Raw genomic sequence first — 24,323 nt, forward strand, 5'->3', positions numbered from 1 at the left:
ACTCACTATCACAAGAACAGCAAGGGGTAAATCTACCCCCTTGATCCAGTCACCTTCCACCAGGCCCCTCCTCCAACATTGGGAATTACAGGTCAATATGAGATTTGGGTGGGGACACAAATCCAAACCATATCATTCTCCCCTGGCCTCTCCCAAATCTCATGTCCTTCTCACATTGCAAAATACAATTATCCCATCTCAAAAGTCCCTCAAAGTCTTAACTCATTTTAGCATTAACTCAAAAGTCCAAAGTCCAAAGTCTCATCAGAAACAAGCTAGTCTCTTCTGCCTATGAGCCTGTAAAATAAAACAGCAATGAGTTAGTTCCAAGATACAATGAGAATATAGGTACTGGGTAAATACTCCCTTTCCAAAAGGGAGAAATAAGTCAAAAGAAAAGGGGCTACAGGCCCCATGGAAGTCTGAAACCCAGCAGGGGAGTCGTTAAATCTTATAGCTCCAAAATAATCTGCTTTGACTCCATGTCTTACATTCAGGCAACACTGATGCAAGGGGTGGGCTCCTAAGGCCTTGGGCAGCTCCGGCCCTGTGGCTCTGCAGGATATAGCACCAGCAGCTGCTCTCAAGAGCTGGTATTGAGTGTGTATGGCTTTTCCACGTGCATAGTGCAAGCTGTCAATAAATCTACCATTTTGGGGTCTGGGGGATGGTGGGCCTTTTCTCACAGCTCCACTCAGCAGTGCCCCAGTAGGAACTCTGTGTGGGGGCTCCAGCCCTATGTTTCCCCTCTTTACTGCCTTAGTGGAAGTTCTTCATGAGTGCTCCACCCCTGCAGCAGATTTCTGCCTGGCTGTCTAGGCATTTCCATACATCCTCTGAAATCTAGGTGGAGGTTCCCAAGCCTCAGCTCTTGCCCTCTGTGCACCCACAGGCTTAACACTATGTGGAAGCTGCCAAGGCTTTTGGCCTGCACCCTCTGGAACACTGGCCTGAGACATATCTGGGGTCCTTTTGGCCTTGGCTGGAGCTAAAGCAGCTGGGAATATGCCTTCGAGGCATTTTTCTCCATTGTCTTGGCTATTAACATTCAGCTCCTCTTTATGCAAATGTCTGCAGCCAACTTGAATTCCTCCCAAGAAAATGGATTTTCTTTTCTACTACATGGTCAGGCTGCAAATTTTCTAAACTTTTATGCTCTGCTCCCCTTCTAAATATAAACTCCAGTTTCAGAACATCTCTTTGTTCATGCAGATGAGCATATGCTGTTAGAAGCAGCCAGGTCACATCGTGAACACTTGCTGCTTAAAAATTTCTTCTACCAGATACCCTAAATCATCTCACTCAAGTTCAAAATTCCACAGATCCCCAGAGCAGGGGCATAATGCCAGCCAGTCTCTTTGCTAAAACAAGGAAAGAGTGACCTTTACTCCAGTTCCCAGTAAGTTCCTCATCTCCATCTGAGACCTCCTCGGCTTGAACATCACTGTCCCTATCACTATCAGCATTTTGGTCACAACCATTCAACAAGTCTCTAGGAAATTCTAAACTTTCCCTCACTTTTCTGTCATTTTCTGAGCCCTTTAAACTGTTCCAACCTCTTCCCATTACCCACTTTCAAAGCTGCTTTCACATTTTCAGGTATCTTTATAGTAATGCCCCACTGCTAGTACCAAGTTTCTGTGTTAGTCAGTTCTAGCACTGCTATAAAGAAATATCTGGCCAGGCATGGTGGCTCATACCTGTAATCCCAGCACTTTGGGAGGCCAAGGCCAACAGATCACCTGAGGTCAGGCGTTTGAGACCAGCCTGACCAACGTTGGAGAAACCCCATCTCCACTTAAAATACAAAATTAGGTGGGCATGGTGGCACATACCTGTAATCCCAGCAACTCTGGAGGCTGAGGCAGAACAATCACTTGAACCCAGGAGGCAGAGGTTGTGGTGAGCTAAGATCATGCCATTGCACTCCAGCCTGGGCAACAAGAGCAAAACTCCATCCCAAAAGAAAAAAAAACAGAGAGAAATATCTGAGACTGTGTAATTTATGTAGAAAAAAAATTTAATTGACTCATGGTTCTGCAGGCTGTACAGGTAACGTGGTGGGGGAGACCTCAGGAAACTTTCAGTCATGATGGAAGGCGAAGAGGAAGCAGGCACATCTTACATGGCTAGAGTAGGGGGAAGAGGAGCTCTTTTTCAACTTTTGTTTTAGGTTCAGGGTGTACATGTACAGGTTTGTTACTTGGGTAAATTGCATGTTGCTGGGGTTTGGTGTACAAATGATTTTGTCACTCAGGTAGTGAGCATAGTACCTGATAGGTAGTTTTTTGACCCTCACCTTCCCCCTACCCTCCACCCTCAAGTAGGCCCTAGTGTCTGTTGTACCCCTTTTTGTGTCCATGTGAACTCAATGTTTAGCTCCCACTTGTGAGAACATGCAGTGCTTGGTTTTCTGCTCCTGCATTAATTTACTTAGGATAATGGCCTCCAGCTGCATCCATGTTGTTCCAAAGGACATGATTTTGTTCTTTTTTATAGCTGTATAGCATTTCATGGTGTATATGTACCACATTTCCCTTATCCAGTCCACTACTGATGGGCACCTAGGTTGATTCCATGTTTTTGCTATTGTGAATAGTGCTATGATGAACATATGAGTACATATGTCTTTTTGGTAGAACAATTTATATTTCTTTGGGTATATACCCAGTTATAGGATTGCTGGGTTGAATGGAAGTTCTGTTTTAAGTTCTTTGAGAAATCTCCAAAATGGTTTCCACGGTGGCCAAACTAATTCACATTCCCACCAGCAGTTTATAAGCATTACTTTTTCTCCATAACATTGCCAATATCTGTTATTTTCTTTTTATTAATAGCCATTCTGACTGGTGTGAGATGATATATCTTTGCAGTTTTGATTTGCATTTCTCTAATTATTAGTGATGTTGAATATTTTTTCGTATGCTTGTTGACTGCATGTATGTTTTCTTTTGAGAAATATCTGTTCATGTCTTTTGCTGTTTTTTAATGTGGTTGTTTGTTTTTGCTTGTTGATTTGTAGAATCTGTATAGATTTTGGATATTAGACCCTTTTTAGATTCATCTTGGCTCTGTGTCCTCACTCAAATCTCATCTCAAATTGTAATGCCCATAATCCCCATGTGTTGAGGGAGGGACCAGGTGGGAAGTGATTGGACCATGGGAGCAGTTTCCCCTATGCTGTTCTCATGATAGTGAGTTCTCATGAGATCTGATGGTTTTATAAGGGGCTCTTCCCCCTTCATTGCTCACTCTTCTCCTGCTGCCATGTGAAGAAGGTCCTTGCTTCCCCTTATGCCATGATTGTAAGTTTCCTGAGGCCTCCCCAGCCATATGGAACTGTGAGTCAATTAAACCTCTTTCCTTTACAAATTACCCAGTCTCAGGTAGTGTCGTTATAGCAGTGTAAAAACGGACAAATACACACAATTTGCAAATATTTTCTCCCATTCTGTAGATTGCCAGCTATCCCAGCACTATTTATTGACTAGGGAGTCTTTTCCTCAGCGCTTGCTTTTGTCAACTTTGTCAAAGATCAGATGGTTGTGAGTCTGCAGCTTTATTTCTGGTTCTTTAATCTATTCCATTGGTCTATGTGTCTGTTTTTGTACCAGTACCATTCTATTTTGGTTCTGTAGCCTCATAGTATAGTTTGAGCTCTGGAAGTGTGAAGCCTCTGGCTTTGTTCATTTTGCTTAGGATTGCTTTGGCTATTTGGGCTCTTTTTTGGTTCTGTATTAATTTTATAATACATTTTTCTAATTCCATGAAAAATTACATTGGTAGTTTGATAAGAATGGTATTGAATCTGTAAGTTGCTTTGGGTAGTATGGCCATTTTAACAATATTGATTTTTCCTATCCATGAGTTTGGAATGTTTTTCCATTTGTTTTTGTCATCTCTGATTTTTTTCCAGTGGTTTTGTTTTGTTTGTTTGTTTGTTTTACTTTAAGTTGCAGGATACAAATGCAGAACGTGTAAGTTTGTTACATAGGTATATGTGTGCCATGGTGGTTTGCTACACCTATCAACACATTATCTAAGTTTTAAGCCCCACATACTTTAGGTATTTGTCCTAATGCTCTCTCCCCTTACCCTCTGCTCCCTGACAGGCCCTGGTGTGTGTTTTTCACCTCCCTATGTCCATGTGTTCTCATTGTTCAACTCTCACTTATGCAGTGTTTGGTTTTCTGTTCCTGTGTTAGTTTGCTGAGGATGATGGCTTCCAGCTTCATCCATGTCCCTGCAAAGGACATGGTCTCATTCCTTTTTATAACTGCATAGTATTCCATGGTGTATATGTACCACATTTTCTTTATCTAGTCTATCATTGATGGGCATTTGGGTTGGTTCCAAGTCTTTGCTATTGTGAAGAGTGCCACAATAAACATACATGTGCATGTGTCTTTATAGTAGAATGATTTATATTCCTTTGGGCATATACCCAGTAATGGGATTGGTGGGTCAAATGGTATTTCTGGTTCTAGATCCTTGAGGAATTGCCGCACTGTTTCCCACAATGGTTGAACTAATTTGCATTCCCACCAACAGTATAAAAGCATTCCTGTTTCTCCACAGCCTCACCAGCATCTATTGCTTCTTGACTTTTTAATAATCACCATTCTGACTGGTGTGAGATGGTATCTCATTGTGGTTTTGATTTGCAGTTCTCTAATGATCAGTGATGTTGAGCTTTTTCTCATATGTTTGTTGGATGCATAAATGTCTTCTTTTGAGAAGTGTCTGTTCATATCCTTCACCCACTTTTTGTTTTTTTCTTGTAAATTCATTTAAGTTCATTGTAGATTCTGGATATTAGCCCTTTGTCAGATGGGTAGATTGCAAAAATTTTCTCCCATTCTGTATGTTGCCTGTTAACTCTCACGATAGTTTCTTTTGCTCCGCAGAAGCTCTTTAGTTTAATTAGATCCCATTTGTCAATTTTGGCTTTTGTTGCAATTGCTTTTGGCATTTTCGTCATGAAGCCTTTGCCCATGCCTATGTCCTGAATGGTATTGGCCAGGTTTTCTTCCAGGGTTTTTTTTTTTTTTTTTTTTTTTTTTGTCATTTTGGATTTTACATTTAAGGCTTTAATCCATCTTGAGTTAATTTTTGTATAAGGTATAAAGAAGGGGTCCAGTTTCAGTTTTCTGCATATGGCTGGCCAGTTTTCCCAGTATCATTTATTAAATAGTGAATCCTTTCCCCACTGCTTGTTTTTGTTTTGTTTGTCAAAGATCAGATGGTTGTAGATGTGTGGTATTATTTCTGAGGTCTCTGTTCTGTTCCATTGGTCTATATGTCTGTTTTGGTACCAGTACCATGCTGTTTTGATTACTGTAGCCTTGTAGTATAATTTGCAGTCAGGTAGCACGATGCCTCCAGCTTTGTTCTTTTTGCTTAGGATTGTCTTGGCAATACAGGCTCTTTTTTGGTTCCACATGAAATTTAAAGTAGATTTTTCTAATTCTGTGAAGAATGTCAATGGTAGTTTAGTGGGAATAGCATTGAATCTATAAATTACTTTGGGCAGTATGACTATTTTCATGATATTGATTCTTCCTACCTATGAACATGGAATGTTTTTCCATTTATTTGTGTTCTCTCTTATTTCCTTGAGGAGTGGTTTGTAGTTCTCCTTGAAGAGGGTCTTCACCTCCCTTGTTAGCTGTGTTCCTAGGTATTTTATTCTCTTTCTAGCAATTATGAATGAGAGTTCATTCACAATTTGGCTCTCTGATTCTCTGGTGTCTGTCAGGTTTTGGTGTCAGAATGATGCTGGCATCATAGAATGAGTTTGGGAGAAGTCCCTCCTCCTTGATTTTTTGGAATAGTTTCAGAAGGATTGGTACCAGCTCTTCTTAGTACTTCTGGTAGAATTTGGCTGTGAATCCATCTGTTCCAGGAATTTTTCTGGTTGGCAGGTATTTTATTACTATTTCAATTTCAGAACTCGTTATTGGTCTATTTATGATTTCAATTTATTCCCGATTCAATTTTGGGAGGTTATATGTTTCCAGGAATGTGTCCATTTCTTCCAGGTTTTCTAGTTTATGTTCATAGAGGTGTTTATAACAGTCTCTGAGGGTTTTTTTATCTTGTATTTCTGTGGGGTTGGTGGTTAGGCTAAATTTGCTAGATGCTGCCAACCTACTTTTCTAGCCAAATGTATGAGTGTTTCTTTTTCCCCACATGCTCAACAACTTTTGTTACAGTATTATCAGACTATTCAGTATTTACTAGTTTAATGGACATGAGATTTTATCTTATTATTTGAATTTGCATTTTACTGATTACTAAGATTTAGCATCTAGTATAGTATAGTATAGTATAGTATAGTATAGTACAGTAGTCAGTTCTGTTGACTTTTTTGTAAATTGCCTGTTCATGCCCTTTGCCTGCTTTCCTATCACATTGGGTTTCTTCCTTCTTAATGGTGCATATGAGTTATTTGAGTTCTTTGTGTATCTTGAATATTAAGATTTGAAACAAACTTCAGCATTTCAATTTTAGTACAAATTTTAATAAAATTTAATACAATTTTAATAAAAGTTGTTTAATGCAAATAAACAATTTTAATACAAAAATTAGTCCTCTGTCTTGCCATGATTTTTTCTGGAATGTTGCTTTACCTAAAATCCCAGTGCATTTTTATTTTCAAAATGTTTTTGCAAACCTTTGCCTGGTTAGAGTTGTGGGACTTTCAAGCTGTGAACCTAAAGCTATTTTTAAAGGATGTAAAATGTAGCAATTTGGAGAATATGTTAAACAGTTTTAATCCCCAATGCAAATTATATTGATATAATCAAATCATTTTCTGCATCCATCACAATTTGTTGATCACCACACAGTCTGGCACATTTTTAATTTATTTTAGGTCATATGGAGAGTATGAAAAAAATCCATGTATTTTTATCAAAAGTCACATGGTATAATCTGAGCTCTGCTGCCACTAAGCTGATCACTCTACTGGGTGGGACGGAGCCCTGTAGCTTTTATCTCATCTGAAAAATGAATGTCAGACCAGATACTCTCCAGGGTCTGTCTAGCACGAAAACTTGATTTTTCTCTTAAAAGCTCATTTTAAAAGTGACAGGTTTTTACAAAATGAAATCGTTTCTTAAGGAATGAGATTCATTGAGAGTAGCAAAAAATGATTAATGAAAAATAGAACATATTCTATTTTACACTGGTTTGTTGGGAGAGTATAAAAAGCAACTTTTGTGTCTGGCTCTGAAATTCAAAAAGAAGTAGTCTGTATACATGGAACAGTCAAAAAAATTGGCTCTATTTTTCTTCTATAAGTGAGGGTACCATGACTAAACTGATCTTAAGGTTGTGTTTTAAGTAATGTGGATTCAAACTTCACAGGACTTAAAAGACTTTAGGGCACCCCTTATAAATTTGAAAAAGAACAAAGCTGGAGTACTCAAACTTCCAGATTTCCACACTTACTACACATCTGCAGTAATCGAGACAGTGTGGTACCAGCATAAAGACAAACATAAAGACCATGGTATAGAATAGAGAAATAAACCTTTACATGTATATGGTCAAATAATTTTTGATAAGGGTGCCAATACCATTCAATGGGGAGTCTTTTTGACAAATGGTGCTGGGAAAACTGAATATCCACATGCAAAAGAATGAAGTTGGAACCTTACCTAACACCATACACAAAAATTAACTTGAATTCACACAAAGACCTAAATGTAAGACCTAAAACTATAGAAGAAAACGTAGGGCAAATAATTTTTTGGATATGACACTAAAGGCACAGACAACAAAAGAAAAAATGGGCAAATTTGACTTCATGAAAATTTAAAACTTTGGGGCATCAAAAGACATCATCAACAGAGTTAAAGGTAACCCACAAAATGAGAGAAAATATTTGCAAATCATATATCTGATGAAGGATTCATAAACTGAACATATTGAGAACTCCTAAAACTCAGCAGCAACAAAACTCCAAGTGACCTGGGTTCAAAATTGGGCACAGGACTTGAATAGACCTTTCTCTGAAGAAGATATATGAATGGCCAATAAGCACACGAAAAGATGCTTATCATAACTAATTATTAGGGAAATGCAAATCAAAACTATAATGAGATGCCACTCACAGCCATTAGGAGGGCCACTATTAAAAAAAAAAAAAAACCCAGAAAATAGGAAGTGTTGATGGAACTGTTGAATGATACAGTCACTGTGGAAAACAGTATGGTGGTTCCACAAAAATATTAAACATAGGCTTAACCATATGATCCAGCAATTCCACTTCTGCATATATGTCTAAAAGAATTGAAAGCAGGGACACAGATATTTATGCACACTCCTGTTCATAGCAGCATTATTCACAATAGCTAAAACATAGAAGCAATCCAGCGACCATTGAGAGATGATTGGATAAACACTATGTGATATATGCACACCATGGAATATTATTCAGCCTTTAAAAGGAAGGAAGTTTGGCCAGGTGCAGTGGCTCACATCTGTAATCTCAACACTTTGGGAGGCCGAGGCAGGTGGCCCACCTGAGGTCAGGAGTTCAAGACCAGCCTAGTCAACATGGTGAAACCCATCTCTACTAAATATACAAAAATTAGCCAGGCTTGGTGGTGGGTGCCTGTAACCCCAGCTACTTGGGAGGCTGAGGCAGGAGAATCACTTGAACCAGGGAGGCGAAGTTGTAGTGAGCTAAAATCGTGCCTCTGCACTCCAGCCTGGGCAACAAGAGCGAAACTCTGTCTCAAAAGAAAAAAAAACAAAAGGAAGGAAATTTGGACACATTCTACAACATGAATGAACCTTGAGGGCTTTATGCAAAGTGAAATAAGCAAATTACAAAAAGGCATATACTGTATGATTCCACTTATATGAGGCACTTAGAACTGACAAAGTCATAGAGACAGAAAGTGGAATGGTGGTTGCCAGAGGCTGGGGAAAGGGGAGAAATGGTGGAGTTATTGTTAAAGGGTACAGAGTTTCTGTTTCACAAGATGAAAAGAGTTCTGGGAATGGATAGCGGTGGTGATTACACAGCATTATGAATGTATTTAATCCCACTGAACACACTTAAAGATGGTTAACATAGTAAATCTCATGTGCATTTTGCAACAAAAATTTAAAAAGGACTTTAGACAATGCTTTGCACTTCTAGACTGTGGGAAGTCAGGGCTGTTATCTTGTGACGGTATTCTATGTCTAAAAAATTTGATACCAGCCAAAGTTAATTACCATGTGATATGACAGGTTCAATCAGTTTTCCTAAGCCCCTTGAAAGAAAAGGATAAGCAGAAGTTGGAAGTATACCTATTGCTTTAGGGACACTCCAGTGCTCTGAATGAGTGAGTCTTGCAATGTAAGGCAGTTCGTCTCTATGCCTGTGCTCCTAGAACACACCCTTCAAAGGAAAACTTTGACTTTGATCCAACTTTAATCAGGGGAAGGTCATTTTGGTCCTAATTTCAGGGTTTTCAGTTTCTCCTAGCGTATCGTATGTTCTCAAACTAAATGAAGTCTCCCTTTGTAGTGACTGTGATTTCAATCACACCCACCGAATGCAGGCCTCCTGTGCCTGCTGGAGAGCCAAGTTGATAATATTTGCAAATACTGGTCCTGGTAAGTGATGTGAGGGCTCCAAAGCTCCTGTTAGGACAAGTAACAGGGTCTCTATCAAGCTAGAAACTTGTCTCTCATTCTTTTCACTGTTGTTTTGTGTAACCAAAGGGAGTTGTTGGGGGCAGAAACTTCTAAAAGACCTTGCAAAAATCATGGCCATCCACTTCCAATGTGGAATGAATAATATTGCTAATAACTTACTCTAGACCACCCAGGTCGTTTTTGGAGAAAGTTCAGTGTAATATTAGATACCTTTGCTAGGTCTAAAAAGAAAGTTATTGAAAGTTATCAGAACAGTAATATGCTCTGTAATGGCGGCTGCTATAGTAAAACTTTCCCAAGGGGGAGTCAATTTGGCAGATGACAAGCGTGTGTGCCACAGCATGCTCTGGCCAGGGCACAAAATCACTACAGTCCTGTGGCTGCTGACACCCAGGTCCACTCCTCCACTCTTCAAAGAGGGTTTTGGATCTTTCTTTAAGCATGTGTTTTGTTGGCCTTTTAATGATTTGTAGAGGGGTCAGGGCCAACAATTTGCCTAAAAAAAGTTCCAGTAGCTCAGTAACAAAACCTACAGGTTGTTGGTGTGTGGAGAGCAAGTGGGAAGGGCAACACAGTAAGAGACCAGTAGATTCAAAGAAACGGACTCACACTGGTTTTGCAAGCAAAGTCTTGGCACTAAGTCAAAGCAGACAGGCAGAGTTTCAGAAAACACCATGGCTTGACCTCTAGTGAGTATGTAGATCCCTTGTTCCCCCTAGAGCATACTTGATTTTGTTTCTAATTTCTATGAAGTGTTTTACTTACTGGAAAAAAATCTGCACTTGTGATGTGGTTTTTCTCAGAATATGGGTGCTGGGCTGCACCTTTTTAAAAGTTTTTTTGATTTCAGCTGATTAGAAAAACCTCATTTTTCTAGCATACCTTAGCCAGTGTTTTTCAAACTGTAGGTTGCAAGTCATTAATAGGTTGCCAAATCCATCTCATAGATCTAGACCGTCATTTTTAAAAATGAAATAGAATATAGAACTTGTCAGTGTTTGTCTCACCTAGGAAATAATCATTTATTAGGATTACTTTTTATTATTTCAAATTTATACCTAAAGGCCAGAACTGATGACACCTGAGGGAAGGTCAGAATAGGGATGGAAGGTGTAGCGAGACAGGGGGCACTTGGCTCAGAAGGAGGGGAGAAGGCATTTTCTTATACAAAGAGCCAACCTCAAATAGAACTGGGTTGCAAGTCTCCTGGGTGTCCTGCCTCATCAAGTATTTATGCAGCCTACTCCAGCAAGGGTCTGTAGAGCACTGCTGTTCAAGGTGTGTAAGCTTAGAGTCTGGCTTTTCATCCTGTGTGCCTCTCATAGCTGTGTGGTGTTGTAAAATTTATTTAACCCTCCTGAGCCTCAGTTTCCTCTCTTTTAAAGAGAACAGCTGCTATGTCCTGTGGCAGTGAGGAGGAAATGTTGTTCATGTAATTGTTTAGTCCCAAGTCTGCCACATGGTAAGCCTTTTAAGTGTCATTGCTATTACTGCTATATGAAAGATGGACTGTACAAGGTAAAATTGAATATAAAGTGAGATTTTATTGATTTCCAATTTATATCATTCAAGCTTGCATGACATGCACCCATCCTATTCATCCATCTAACAAACTCTTACCACAAGGAAATCCAGAGGGATCCTTTCTGAGCTTGATTCATCATCTAAAGTAGTAGTTGTCAATCCTATCGGAGCCACATTCCTTCACTGGCCTGAAACTAAATTCCTAGGTTATATAATTTACCTATAATTATAATTTCAAAAAACAATATAATTCCACAACTGTTTTTAAAAGAGATAAGATGAAAGATATTTCTGATAAAATATGCATTTCATGTGTGAAATGTGTGCATAACTATGCTAGAAAATGTCATGAAGTTGGCCAGTGCTGTGCTTGCGTGTATGCAGAACCACCAAGAATGGATAGCTACAAATGCAGACTGATACAGCTGTGTTATACGGGTGATTCAAATGTCATCAGTGGCATTGCTGTCAGTGACGTGGTGTTCTGGAATTGTGAGTTTCCAAACGGAAAAGTACATATGCATCCCTATAGTTTTATCTTTTTGAGAATGTCATGAAAATGATATTCATGTGCCATATAATAGATCATATTTTTAAACTAACATTTTTTTACTCAGCATGATATCTTTAGGATTCATCCAACTTCTTATAAATGTCAATAGTTTGTTCCTTTTTATTGTTAGTAGTAGTTTATTGTTAGTAATTTCATTGTGTAGGTGTTCCAATTGTTTTGCGTCCTTGTCAGCACTTGGTATTGCCAGTCATTTTAACTTTTGCTATTCTAATGGGTTTGTAGTTGTACGTCATCATGGTTTCCATTTGCATTTTCCTAATGACTAATGGTGTTGAACATCCTTTCATATGCTTATTTGTCATCCTGTGTCCTCTTTGATAAAGTGTCTCTTTGTATGTCTTTTGCCCATTTTTAAAATTAGGGTTGTTTTTTTTTTTTTACCATTGAGTTTTGAGAGTTCTTTATTATGCATACAAATTGGATCCATTGGGGATCAATTGGGGATTGGTTCCAGGACTACCCACACATACCAAAGTCTGAGGATTCTCAAGTGCCTCATATAAAATTGGCCGGGTGTGGTGGCTCACACCTGTAATACCAGCACTTTGGGAGGCCAAGGTGGGTGGATCACTTGAGGTCAGGAGTTCAAGACCAGCCTGGCCAACATAGTGAAACCCCATCTCTACTAAAAATACAAACATTAGATGGGCACGATGGTGGCCACCTGTAATCCCAGCTACTCAGGAGGCTGAGGCAGGAGAATCACTTGAACCTGGGAGACAGAGGTTGTAGTGAGCCAAGATTGCACCATTGCATTTCAGCCTGGGCAACAAGAACAAAACTCCATCTCAAAATAAATAAATTAATTAAAAATAAATAAATAAATAAATGGTGTCGCATTTGCATGTAACCTACACACAGCCTCCTGTATACTTCTCTAGATTACTTACGATACCTAATACCATGTAAATGCTGTGTAAATAGTTGTTGTACTACATTTTTTAGGGAATGACAAAAATCTGTAAATGTCCAGGACTGAGACAACCATTCTTTTTTTTTTTCCTGAATATTTTTGACAAATGTGGAACCCATGGATATGGAGGGCAAATTGTATAGTCTTACTTTGACTTATATACATAGTTGCAATCCTGGAAAATTCAGAATATATTAAAACCATCCAAAAAATTATTGTGCTTGAATGTACAAAGGAGTCAGATTCTAGGCTTGGATAGTTACAGACAGGGTTTTCACCTACATGCATATCTGATGGGACATGTGAATGTCAGCACATTGCAGGACTGCCAGCATCCCTAGCCTTTGCTCCCTAAACGTCAGTAGTATTCTCTAACCTTTGTGACTGCCAAGATGCTATAAAGTTCCAACAGGCCCTATACAGTTGGGATCTCTTGTTAAAGGCAAATGGCTGGAGGGTGTGTGGTTGGGAGCAGATGGGGCGGCACCCTCAAGGACTGGTGTCTTTCTTAGCTAACACAGCTCTTTAAGCCCTGCAGAGATGGTGGGTAGATGCTGGTATGCCATTCTGGAGAGAAATTAGGTTCTTTATTCTGATTTGAGTTTCCCCTCTGATATGGTTTGGCTGTGTCCCCACCCAAAACTCATCTTGAATTGTAACTCCCACAATTCTCATGTATCATGGGAGGGACCCAGTGGGAGGTAATTGAATCATGGGAGTGGGTCTTTCCCATGCTGTTCTCGCAATAGTGAACAAGTCTCACAAGATCTGATGGTGTTAAAAAGAGGAGCTCCCCTGCACAAGACTTGCTCCTCCTTGCCTTCTGCCATGATTGTGAGGCCTCCTAACCAGTGTGGATGGAGTCTTTTCTTCCCAGTCTCGGGTATGTCTTTATCAGCAGCATGAAAACAGACTAATATACCCTTGTTCTCTACAGAAATCTTTTGAGAAAGGAAGAGGCAGTGACTATGTAAGCAAGCATCAGCTAAGCATGGCTCTTTCCTGAAAGGCTTCATCTGTAGGAGGAAGTGCTTTTGATCCCGGCTCCCAGCATATCAGAGAAAGGTTGCCTTTCTCTGATGCATCTTAACTAAGGAGATGCCAAGTTTATTCTTCAGTGTTTACAGGGAGGCTTGTTTATTTTGACACCCTTTCTGTGGTGTTGTGGAAAAGCACCAAACATACAGAGAAGAGCCCCATGAAATTGCATTTCTGTGATTAAGCCAGTATAATGTGTGCACATTGGGTTTTCAAAAGCCATGTTCAGATTACACACAGAGGAGGTATTTGGTTACATATATGCTGAGACTCTTGGGAGGTAGTCAGTTTTCGTCTGCAGGTCACAAAAGGAAAAAATATCAGTTGTACAGTTATGGATGTCATCTTGAAAAATTATGTGAGAAGAAACAGTCTTCATCTTCCATATTTTTTTTTCTTTTCTAAGCTGGGTTTAATAGAGACATTTGTGAACTGGCCTAGAGGGTGATCCCGGGGTCATGTCTATCACTGAACATGTACAGAGCTTGAGTTATCTTACTTGTTTTAATAATTCATATCATCCTTTATCTTCCACAATGAGGGCGGATCTATGGCACCGCCATCTCCTTTCCTTGGGGCGATGTTATTTTTCTAGATTTCTCTGCAGAATTACTTTGAGACACCATGAGAGAAGAGGAGGGAAACATATAACTCATAATGAGTAACTGTGCTTGAAGGAGTTCTTGCGTGAAGAAAATAGAAAACATTCTAATTACAAGTAATAAAAATATCCTGACAACCAAAATGCCCACTTGAGTAGTACTTCACTTTGCAAATGTTAGTGGGAAAACCCACAGTATTTTCTTCCTAAAAAGAAATCCTTATAAATTTTATTTTTAAAATTATTATCAGGAAAATGGACATTTTTCTGTTGATGTAGAGTTTTGTGAATTTTAACATGTGCATATATTTGTGCAACCATCCCCATAATCAAGATACAGAGCATCATTTCATCACCCCAAATAACTCTTCCCTCTAACCCAGTTCCTGGCAACCACTTATCTGTTATCTATCCCTATAGTTTTATCTTTTTGAGAATGTCATGAAAATGATATTCATGTGCCATATAATAGATCATATTTTTAAACTAACATTTTTTTACTCAGTATAATATCTTTAGGATTCATCCAACTTCTTATAAATGTCAATAGTTTGTTCCTTTTTATTGTTAGTAGTAGTTTATTGTTAGTAATTTCATTGTGTAGGTGTTCCAATTGTTTTGCGTCCTTGTCAGCACTTGGTATTGCCAGTCATTTTAACTTTTGCTATTCTAATGGGTTTGTAGTTGTACATCATCATGGTTTCCATTTGCATTTTCCTAATGACTAATGATGTTGAACATCCTTTCATATGCTTATTTGTCATCCTGTGTCCTCTTTGATAAAGTGTCTCTTTGTATGTCTTTTGCCCATTTTTTAAATTAGGGTTTTTTTTTTTTTTTACCATTGAGTTTTGAGAGTTCTTTATTATGCATACAAATTGGATATGTGATTTGCAAATATTTTCTCCCAGTTTGCAGCTTATCTTTTCATTCTCTGATTAGTGTCTGTCTTAGAGCAAAAGTTTTTAATTTTGATGAAGTCCAGTTTGCCAGTTTTTTTCTTTCATGTTTTTTGTGCCATGTTTAAGAACTCGTTGCCCAGATCAAGGTCATGGGTTTTCTTCTAAAAGTTTTATAGTTTTATATTTTACATTTAGATCCATGACCCATTTTAAGCTAGCTTTTATGCAATGTATGACATTTTAGTCAAAGTTTACTTCTTTGCTTACAGATGTCTGGTTGCTCTGACCATTTGTTGAAAAGACTGTTCTTTCTCCACTGAATTGCTTTGAACCTTTGTAAAAATTCAATCAGCCATATTTGTGTGGATCTGTTTCTAGAGCCTCCATTCTGTTCCTATTCCTTTGCAAATACTACCCTGTGTGGATTACTGTAACTTTATATAAGTCTTAATTTGGCAGTGTAAGTCCTCCCATTTTATTATGTTTTTCAGATTTGCTTTAGCTATTCGAGTTCCTTTGCCTCTCCACAGAAAGTTTAGAATTACATTGTCTGCATCTATAGAAAAGTCTGCTGGGACATTGATTCGTATTGTGTGGACTATATAGGATAATATAGGGATAATTAATACTTTTACTATGTTCAGTCTTCCAATTCATGAACATAGTATGTCTCTCCAACTATTTAGATCTTCTTTGATTTCTTTCAAAGAATTTCGGACTTCTCTCTGAATTTTGTAGGTTTTAAATACAGATCCTATCCATGCTTTGTTAGGTGTATACCTAGATATTTGATTTTTCAAACTATTATGAATGGCACAGATTTTTAAATTTCAATTTTTAATTGGCCACTGCTAGTTGTATTAATTTCTATGGTGACTGTAACAAATTTCTACAAATTTGGTGCTCAAAATAACAGAAATGTATTCTCTCACAGTTCAAGAGGTCAGAAGTCCATAAAGATGTCACTTAGCAGGGTCATGTTCTCTTTGGAGGCACTAAGGGAGCATCTGTTTTTTGCTGCTTCTAACTGCTTCTAACTTCTGGTGGCTGCCAGCATTTCTTGGCTTGTAACTGCATCATCCCAGTCTCTTCTCTGTCTTCATATTGCCTCTCTTCTGTGTGTTGGCCCTTCCTCTGCCTCAGTTTTTATAAGGACCACTTGTGATGCCATAGAGGGCCCACTTACATAATCTAGGATACTATTCTTATCTCAAGGATCTTAATCACTTCTGCAAAAACTTTGCACGGGGTAATTCTGGCCTCATAAAATAAAGTGAGACATGTTCCCTCCTCTTCTATTTTCTGGAAGTGATTGTGGATATTTTGTGTTATTTCTCCTTTGTGAGTTTCATAGAATTTATCAATGTAAACATTTGGACCTAATGCTGCTATTTTTCAGAAGGTTTTTGATTACAAATTAAATGTCCTTCATAGTTATATGACTATCCAGGTTACCTATTTCAGCTGGGGCAAGTTTTAGTAGTTTGTAGTTTTTGAGAAATTGGCCCATTTTATCTAAGTTGTCAAATGTATATGCATAGAGTTGTTCATAGCATTCTGTTGTTATTCTTCTATTGTCTGCAGTATCTATAGTCTTGTCTTCTTTTTCTTTACTGCTAATTTGTGCTTTCCCTCTTTTTCTCTTTATCAATCTTGCTAGTGAGTTATTAGTGCTATAGATCTTTTCAAAGAATTGGCTTTTGGGTTTATTGGTTTTCTCTATTGTTTTTTCTGTTTTCAGTTTCATTAATTGTTTTGCCCTAATTATTTCCTTCCTTTTGCTTGCTTTGGGTTTATTTGGCTCTTCTTTTTTTCTAGATTCTTTTTTTTTTTTTTTTTTTTTTTTTTTTTTTTTTTGAGGCGGAGTCTCGCTCTGTCACCCGGACTGGAGTGCAGTGGCCGGCTCTCAGCTCACTGCAAGCTCCGCCTCCCGGGTTTACACCATTCTCCTGCCTCAGCCTCCCGAGTAGCTGGGACTACAGGCGCCCGCCACCTCGCCCAGCTAGTTTTTGTATTTTTAGTAGAGACGGGGTTTCACCGTGTTAGCCGGGATGGTCTCGATCTCCTGACCTCGTGATCCGCCCGTCTCGGCCTCCCAAAGTGCTGGGATTACAGGCTTGAGCCACCGCGCCCGGCCTCTAGATTCTTAAAGTTGAAGCTCAAATTGTTTGAGACCTTTTTTTCTTATTGAATATGAACATTTAATGCTATGTATTTCCTTTTAAGCATTATTTTAGCTGCATTGAACAAATTTTGATATGTTGTATTTTAATTTTCATTTAGTTTAAAATATTTTCTAATATTCTTTGAATCTTACTCTTTGACCCAGTGATTGTTTAGAAGGGTCTTATTTAATTTCCAAGTGTTTTGAAATTTCCCTATTATCTTTTTGATATGAGTTTCTAGCTTAATTCCATTATGATCTAGAAATATGCTTTGCGTAATGTCAATTATTTAGGTTTGTTAAGGTTTGCTTTATGATCCATGATATAGTCAATGTTGGTGAATGTTTAGTTATTTGGATATTGGGTTTTCCTTAAAGGGAGCCATACTTGAAACTGGCTGTTGGCAGATTTACTCAAGACTCTTCCTGGAAGATTGTCACTCAGCCAATTCTTTCCTTTGTCTAGAACATCCAGGACGTGCGAAGCGATGACGAGGATTATGAAGAGGAAGAGGAAGAGGAGGAGGAAGAGGAAGAGGGTACCAAAGGCAAAGAGATGGATTGTTTAAAGAACGGCCTCGGGGCTGAGAGGCATCTCATTCCCAATGGTCAGCATGGCTGTTAGCTGGAAGCCCATGGGACTCCCACGGCACAGCATGCTGCAAGGACTGTTGGCAGCCTGGCTTCCAAGCCCCACACATACCCCAGATTCTGCCCTTGCCTCTTTCTCACCACCGCCTTCCCTCCCACCTAAGATGTGTTTACCAAAATGTTGTTAACTTGTGTTAAAATGTTAAATACAAGCATGCCCATGAATTTTTACTGCAGTTAGGACTCAGACTGGTCAAATATTTCAAAGATTTCTCCAGAGAACCGTTTCAGTTCTAACTGCACTCCTTTGTGCATGTAACTTTCTCAGGGGATCACTTTGTTATAGGCCCTTTCACTTTGTCACCTTGCCTGTCCTCGGGACGCTTTCACAAATGCTAAGTAATCCCATTTTTCTCAGGTGTATTTGGCCACAAAGAGCAGCTTGTTTCTCAAAAATGAGTTAGAAGTGGCAGTAGGACAGGAGCAGAAGGACCACACCAGGAGACCCTTCCACGTTATGGACACATCCTGAAGCTTAGGTGCCTCACCTCCAAAGGGTGGTGTTAGTCCCTGCCTGCCACCCCACAGGGTTGCAGTAAGGATTAAGTGAGATCACAGAAGTTTAAGTACACACTGTCAACCATGGGGTCATCGTGAACCAACCCACTTTGCACTGTTTGGGAGAGAGAAACCTGGCTAAACTTGGCACTGTGTTGGGCCTGAACAAAAGACAGAATCTTTAAAAATTCCTCTTAAATAACTCTGGAGATACCTGGAAATGAAAGTGCCGAGAAAGGTGTTCCATTTTATTTGCTAACTATTTATGCACCAGTTCCCCAAGGGTCATTCTCAGAGTTTCCTGGAATTCTTCTCCCTCAGGACCCGTGGTTCAAGGAAGGAAGTTTAGGCCCTGTTCCTTCCTGTCATTTGCTGGTCTTTCCCTTTTTTCCTTTCTAGGAGGGAAATTTCTGTGCTGCTGCCCTGAGCCCTTCCTTCAGGCCAACACAACTACCTGGGGACCTCCACGGGGGAATGGGATCCAGGTCAGGCTGCTTGCTGAGCCGCATCACACAGGAGGCCTGAGCCTCTAGGGAGGGCATGCATGTGCACTGCCTGACCCAGGGGAGATCTTGGGAACAGAGGATGCTGCGTGATTTCCTCTGGCTTCCAATCCAATCAGCCTGTGTCACAGTGAAACAGCACAACACAAAAGGCCAAAATATACCCCTGAGAAACATTTAAGGGCAGGTGTTTGAGTCAGTGCCAGCTCCCTGGGAGGAAGAATAGGGATGGGCAGGTCAGTAGCCAGCTTGTCCTCACCCTCAGGAAGGGAGCACTGGGGAAGACTTGCACACGTCCCTGCCTCCCTTGTGGCCTTGTCCCCACAGGAACACATGTCCTGGGCACAGTGTACAGGGCTGACCTGGGAGACTTCTCAGGTGGCTGCTAACTGAGGAGAGGCCAGGCCTTCCCAAGGAAGACCCTGAGTGAAATCTGCATCCGCCCTCACCCCCACCACAGTCTCTCATAATGGTCAGATTTTGTATATTCATCCTATTTATTCAGGGGCTCGTATTATAAAGCCACAGGAGTGGTCGGCTTGTAGGGACTGGAAAATCAGCCCCAAGCAGGGCAGCTGCAGGGCCCCTGAGGCCGGAAGGACACTCTGCACAGAACAGACTGCGTTATTATTTTTACATGAAAGTATACATTTGAAACCTGAAGGCTAAACAAAAATAAACAAAAAATCCTTTAGAATTCTTTCCGCAACAAAATATCTTTTTGAGAAATTGTTAGAACGGAAAAACAAGGTCAGATATTCTCTGTATAACATTTGCTTTTATGAGGACAATATCACAAGCATTATATGTATAATATGATATTATAAATCAAAATGCCTGCACCCACTTTGGGGCATAGCTATTGATTTATTAATATTATATTATTATTATTTTGGTGGAAGAAGGTCACACTAAGATGCAGTTTTTTATGTTTTCAGTTAACCGTATATTTTCTTCTTTGCTTATTTGGTTTCTGCCTCTGTACCCAATATCTTCTTGCTTAAGGTAGAAAAGTGTTTGTTTAGCTCTATCTCCAGTTTGTTTTCTCATTTGAATGTTGAAGGTAAAATTGATATACCAATTTTAACTATTTCTGATACAGCTGAAAGCACTAAACCACTTCATAAGAAGTAGATACACATTTTTGTAACACTATTTAGGGCTTTTGTGGTTAATTTTAAAGGAAACCACCCTTTCTACAGGAAACAAGGGCTCGGGATTCTTCCAGAGGACCTTATAAAAATGCAGTCTGCAGTGCCATCAATATTGTAACAGTAATGACTTTACAATAAAACAAAAAGTCCAGTGTACGTGGTGATTGAGTAGATTCAGCACACACGTTGCTTACAGGTCTTCCTGTGTAGTGGAAGTAAAGACTTGCCATTCCTCCAGAAGGGCCATGCCGGGAATCAGGGAAGCAGTGAGGAGAAGGAAGCCAGGTTGGGATATTTGGGCTGCTGCCTTTGCGGTGTCAGACACCAGATAAGAGGAGCCTGGCTGACATGGGGAGCCCCTTGCCTGATTGGGGTGAGCCTCTGGGCTATGCACGGTGGAACCAGCCAGCCTAAGGGCTGGAGTCTAACCAGAGCACGGCATCTGCAACCTGTGCAGGAACCACTGAAGTGCTAAGAAAGGGGACTGATTCTAAAGGTGTTTTCTCAGCCTTATTTTCTGTATTTACCTTTCAAAGGTGTAGGAGGAAACAGAGTCTAGATTGATGGTTCAACTGGTTGTCCATCAGAATTACCTGCGGAGCTTTAAAAACAAATGCACCTTGCCTGTTTCTGCTCCACATTTTGATTCAATACTTCTGGAGTGAGAAGCAGAAATCTTCATTTTAACAGAGTCCCACATATTTCTGAAGAACAGTCAAGGTTCTCTGTGCCCTCCTCTGGTTTTAGTCCTATCTGCAGTTTCATATGCTAAGAGATGGGAAAATGCAATGGTACAGAATATTGAATCCAAAATAAAAGAAGAAAAGGAAACACAGAACAGGCAAGATGAATCACAAACTCATGTGAAGATGGTGAGTAGGTAGATTTCAGTTCACATTTACCAGTAATTACAACAAGTGTAAAAACAAAGATTGCCAGGCTGGATTTTTTAAAATCTCAATTATATGGTGCTTATAAGAGATATACATAAAAAAATGTTGAAAGTAAAATGATGGACAAATATATACCATGCAAACTCTACTCCTCCCCCAAAAAACGCTGGCATAATTATATCAATATCAGACAAAGGAAAGGAGAATTAGTGGATAGTAAGAGGAATATTTAATACTAATGAAAGGGGCTAGGTGTGCTGGCTCACCCCTGTAATCCCAGCACTTTGCGAGGCTGAGGCAAGTGAATCACCTGAAGTCAGGAGTTTGAGACCAGCCTGGCCAACATGGTGAAACCCCATCTCTACTAAAAATACAGAAATTAGCCGGGCAACGTAATTTTTGGGTTGGTTGAGTGCACGTAATCCCAACTACTTGGGAGGCTGAGGCAGGAGAATTGCTTGAACCCGGGAGGCAGAGGTTGCAGTGAGCCAAGACCACGCCATTGCACTTCAGCCTGGGCAACAAGAGCAAAACTCCATCTCAAAAACAAAACAAAACAAAACAAAAAACAAAACTAATGAAAGGGATTAATCAACTAGGAAAATATAAAAAATTTAAATCTATATACACCTAATAATATAGCTTCAAAATACATAAAGAAAAATTTCACAGACTTAAAAGGAGTAACAAATTCATAATCCTGTTTGGGCATTTTTTAATACATCTCTCAGTATCTGATAGAACAAGAAGACAAAAAAAACCCCTATAGGAATATAGAAGATCTGAACAATGCCATTAACAAAATCCACCTACTTGACATATATATAGAACACTGTCCACAACAACTGCAGAATTTACATTTGTTTCAAGTGCATATGGAACATTTACCTAAATAGGCCATATAGTGGCCTTTAAGGCAATTTCAAAAACATTTCAAAGGTTTAAAATCACATGGAATATGATTACAGATAACAGTGGAATTAAACTTGAAATCTATAACAAAAAGATAAATGGAAAAATCACCACATATTTTTAAATTAAGCAATGCACTTCTAAAAAACCTGTAGATCAAAGAAGAAATCATAATGGAAATAAAACATTTTAAACTGAATTATAGTAAAAAATGTGTGGGATGCAACTAATACGAAATTTAGAGAAAAAATATATTAAAAGCTTTTATAAGTAAAGATAAAGGCTGACAAAATCAGTTGTCTAAATATATCAAAATGTAAGAAGGAAAATTAATAACATGTAAAACATATAATAGCTCAGAGTATCAAAAAAACTGGTTTCTTAAAATAAAAAAATTATAAAAATCTCGCAAGACTGATGAAGAAAGACAAAGAGCAATGTTAGGAATGAAAAGGATCTGTCACTGTAGACCAAGCAGAAACCAAATAGGTAATGGGAGAATATTGTGAACAACTTTATATCAATACATTTGAAGATGTATATAAAATGTGTAAATTCTTAGGAAGACAAAACTTGTCAAAATGGACACAAGAAGAAATAGATATTTAAATAGTGCTCTATCTGAAACAAAACTGAATCTGAAATTTTAACCCTACCCGCCCACTCCCCTGCCACAAAAAAAAATACAAGTATTATGCAACCTTTTCCAGGGACAAAAGGAACAGACATTTCCAAACTTGCTTTATAAGGCCAGCATAATCTTGATGTCAAAATCTGACAATAATATTAGAAGAAGAAAGAAACAAAACTATTGACTAAGTCAATCATGAACATAGGTACAAAATTCCTAGATGAAAGCAAACTGAATTCAGCAATATATAAAGAGATAATATGTGAAAACCAGGTTGGGTTTATTTTAGGAACTTGAGGTTGATTTAACACTTAAAAATTAGTGTTATTGACCATTGTTATAAAATAAAGGAAAAAACCATATGTTTAAAAACCTTTATAAAATTCAACATACATCTCTTACAACAAAAGAAAAAATCCCTTTTACCAAAGTAGGATGGAACTACCTTAATCTGATAAATAGTATCTTTAAAAAGTGAAAAAGCATTGTAATGCTGTAATAATGGAATACTGAAACTATTGAAAACTTTTCCCTCTCAGACTGTTATTAAGACAAGGATGCCTGTGATCTTCAAGGATACTCATCATTCTAAATATAGTTAATATTGTTTATCTTCCCTTCACTCTTCTCTCCCCTCCCCTCCCCTCCCCTCCCCTCCCCTCCTGTCCTCTCCTCTCTCCTCTCCTTTTCTTTTTCTCTTTCTCTTTCTTTTTTTTGAGACAGAGTCTCACTCTGGCGCCCAGGCTGGAATGCAGTGGTGCAATCTTGGCCCACTGCAACCTCCGCCTCCTGAGTTCAAGCAATTCTCCCACCTCAGCCTCCCAAGAAGATGGGATTACAGGCGAACGCCACCAGACCCAGCTAATTTTTGTATTTTTATTACAGACAGTTTCGCTGTGTTGGCTACACTGGTCTTGAACTCCTGGCCTCAAGTGATCTGCCCACCTCAGCTTCCCAAAGTCTTGGGATTACAGGCGTGAGCCACCACACCCAGCCAATACTGTATTTTTCATTCTAGCCAATGTAATATTTCAAGAAATAAACATTACAAGACAGGGATGCCCTCTCTTACCACTCCTAATGAACATAGTGTTGGAAGTTCTGGCTAGGGCAATCAGGCAAGAGAAAGAAATAAAGGGTATTTGGTTAGGAAAAGAAGAAGTCAAATTGTCCCTGTTTGCAGATGACATGATTGTATATTTAGAAAACCCCATTGTCTCAGCCCCAAATTTTCTTAAGCTGATAAGCAACTTCAGCAAAGTCTCAGGATACAAAATCAATGTGCAAAAATCACAAGCATTCCTATACACCAGTAACAGACAGAGAGCCAAATCATGAATGAACTCTCATTCACAATAGCTTCAAAGAGAATAAAATACCTAGGAATCCAACTTACAAGGGATATAAAGGCCCTCTTCAAGGAGAACTACAAACCACTGCTCAGTGAAATAAAAGAGGACACAAACAAATGGAAGAACATACCATGCTCATGGATAGGAAGAATCAATATTGTGAAAATGGCCATACTGCCCAAGGTAATTTATAGATTCAATGCCATCCCCATTAAGCTACCAATGACTTTCTTCACAGAATTGGGAAAAACTGCTTTAAAGTACATATGGAACCAAAAAAGACCCCACATTGCCAAAACAATCCTAAGCCAAAAGAACAAAGCTGGAGGCATCATGCTACCTGACTTCAAACT

The 24,323-nt window shown here is 39.0% G+C and overlaps 1 protein-coding gene and 1 long non-coding RNA gene across 2 annotated transcripts in view; one reads left to right on the forward strand and one right to left on the reverse strand.

Annotated features, from left to right (window-relative positions):
* CERS3 (ceramide synthase 3) overlaps positions 1-20,338 on the forward strand; it is a 121,865-nt gene extending 101,527 nt beyond the window's left edge. The window contains exon 12 of the mRNA XM_033188834.1: positions 17,843-20,338. Within this exon, the coding sequence (XP_033044725.1) occupies positions 17,843-18,001 (159 nt within the window). The 3' untranslated portion in view covers positions 18,002-20,338. The remainder of the gene's footprint in view (positions 1-17,842) is intronic.
* The window catches only part of LOC117070129, a 35,072-nt gene extending 14,115 nt beyond the window's left edge, over positions 1-20,957 (reverse strand). The window contains exons 1-2 of the long non-coding RNA XR_004431776.1: positions 20,802-20,957; positions 11,281-11,372 (exon numbers count right to left, since the gene is read on the reverse strand). This is a non-coding gene — a long non-coding RNA (uncharacterized LOC117070129). The remainder of the gene's footprint in view (positions 1-11,280; positions 11,373-20,801) is intronic.
* Positions 20,958-24,323: the final 3,366 nt, after the last annotated feature.

This window comes from Trachypithecus francoisi, unplaced genomic scaffold, assembly GCF_009764315.1.
Source record: "Trachypithecus francoisi isolate TF-2019V2 unplaced genomic scaffold, Tfra_2.0 Lachesis_group3, whole genome shotgun sequence".
NCBI lineage: Eukaryota > Metazoa > Chordata > Mammalia > Primates > Cercopithecidae > Trachypithecus > Trachypithecus francoisi.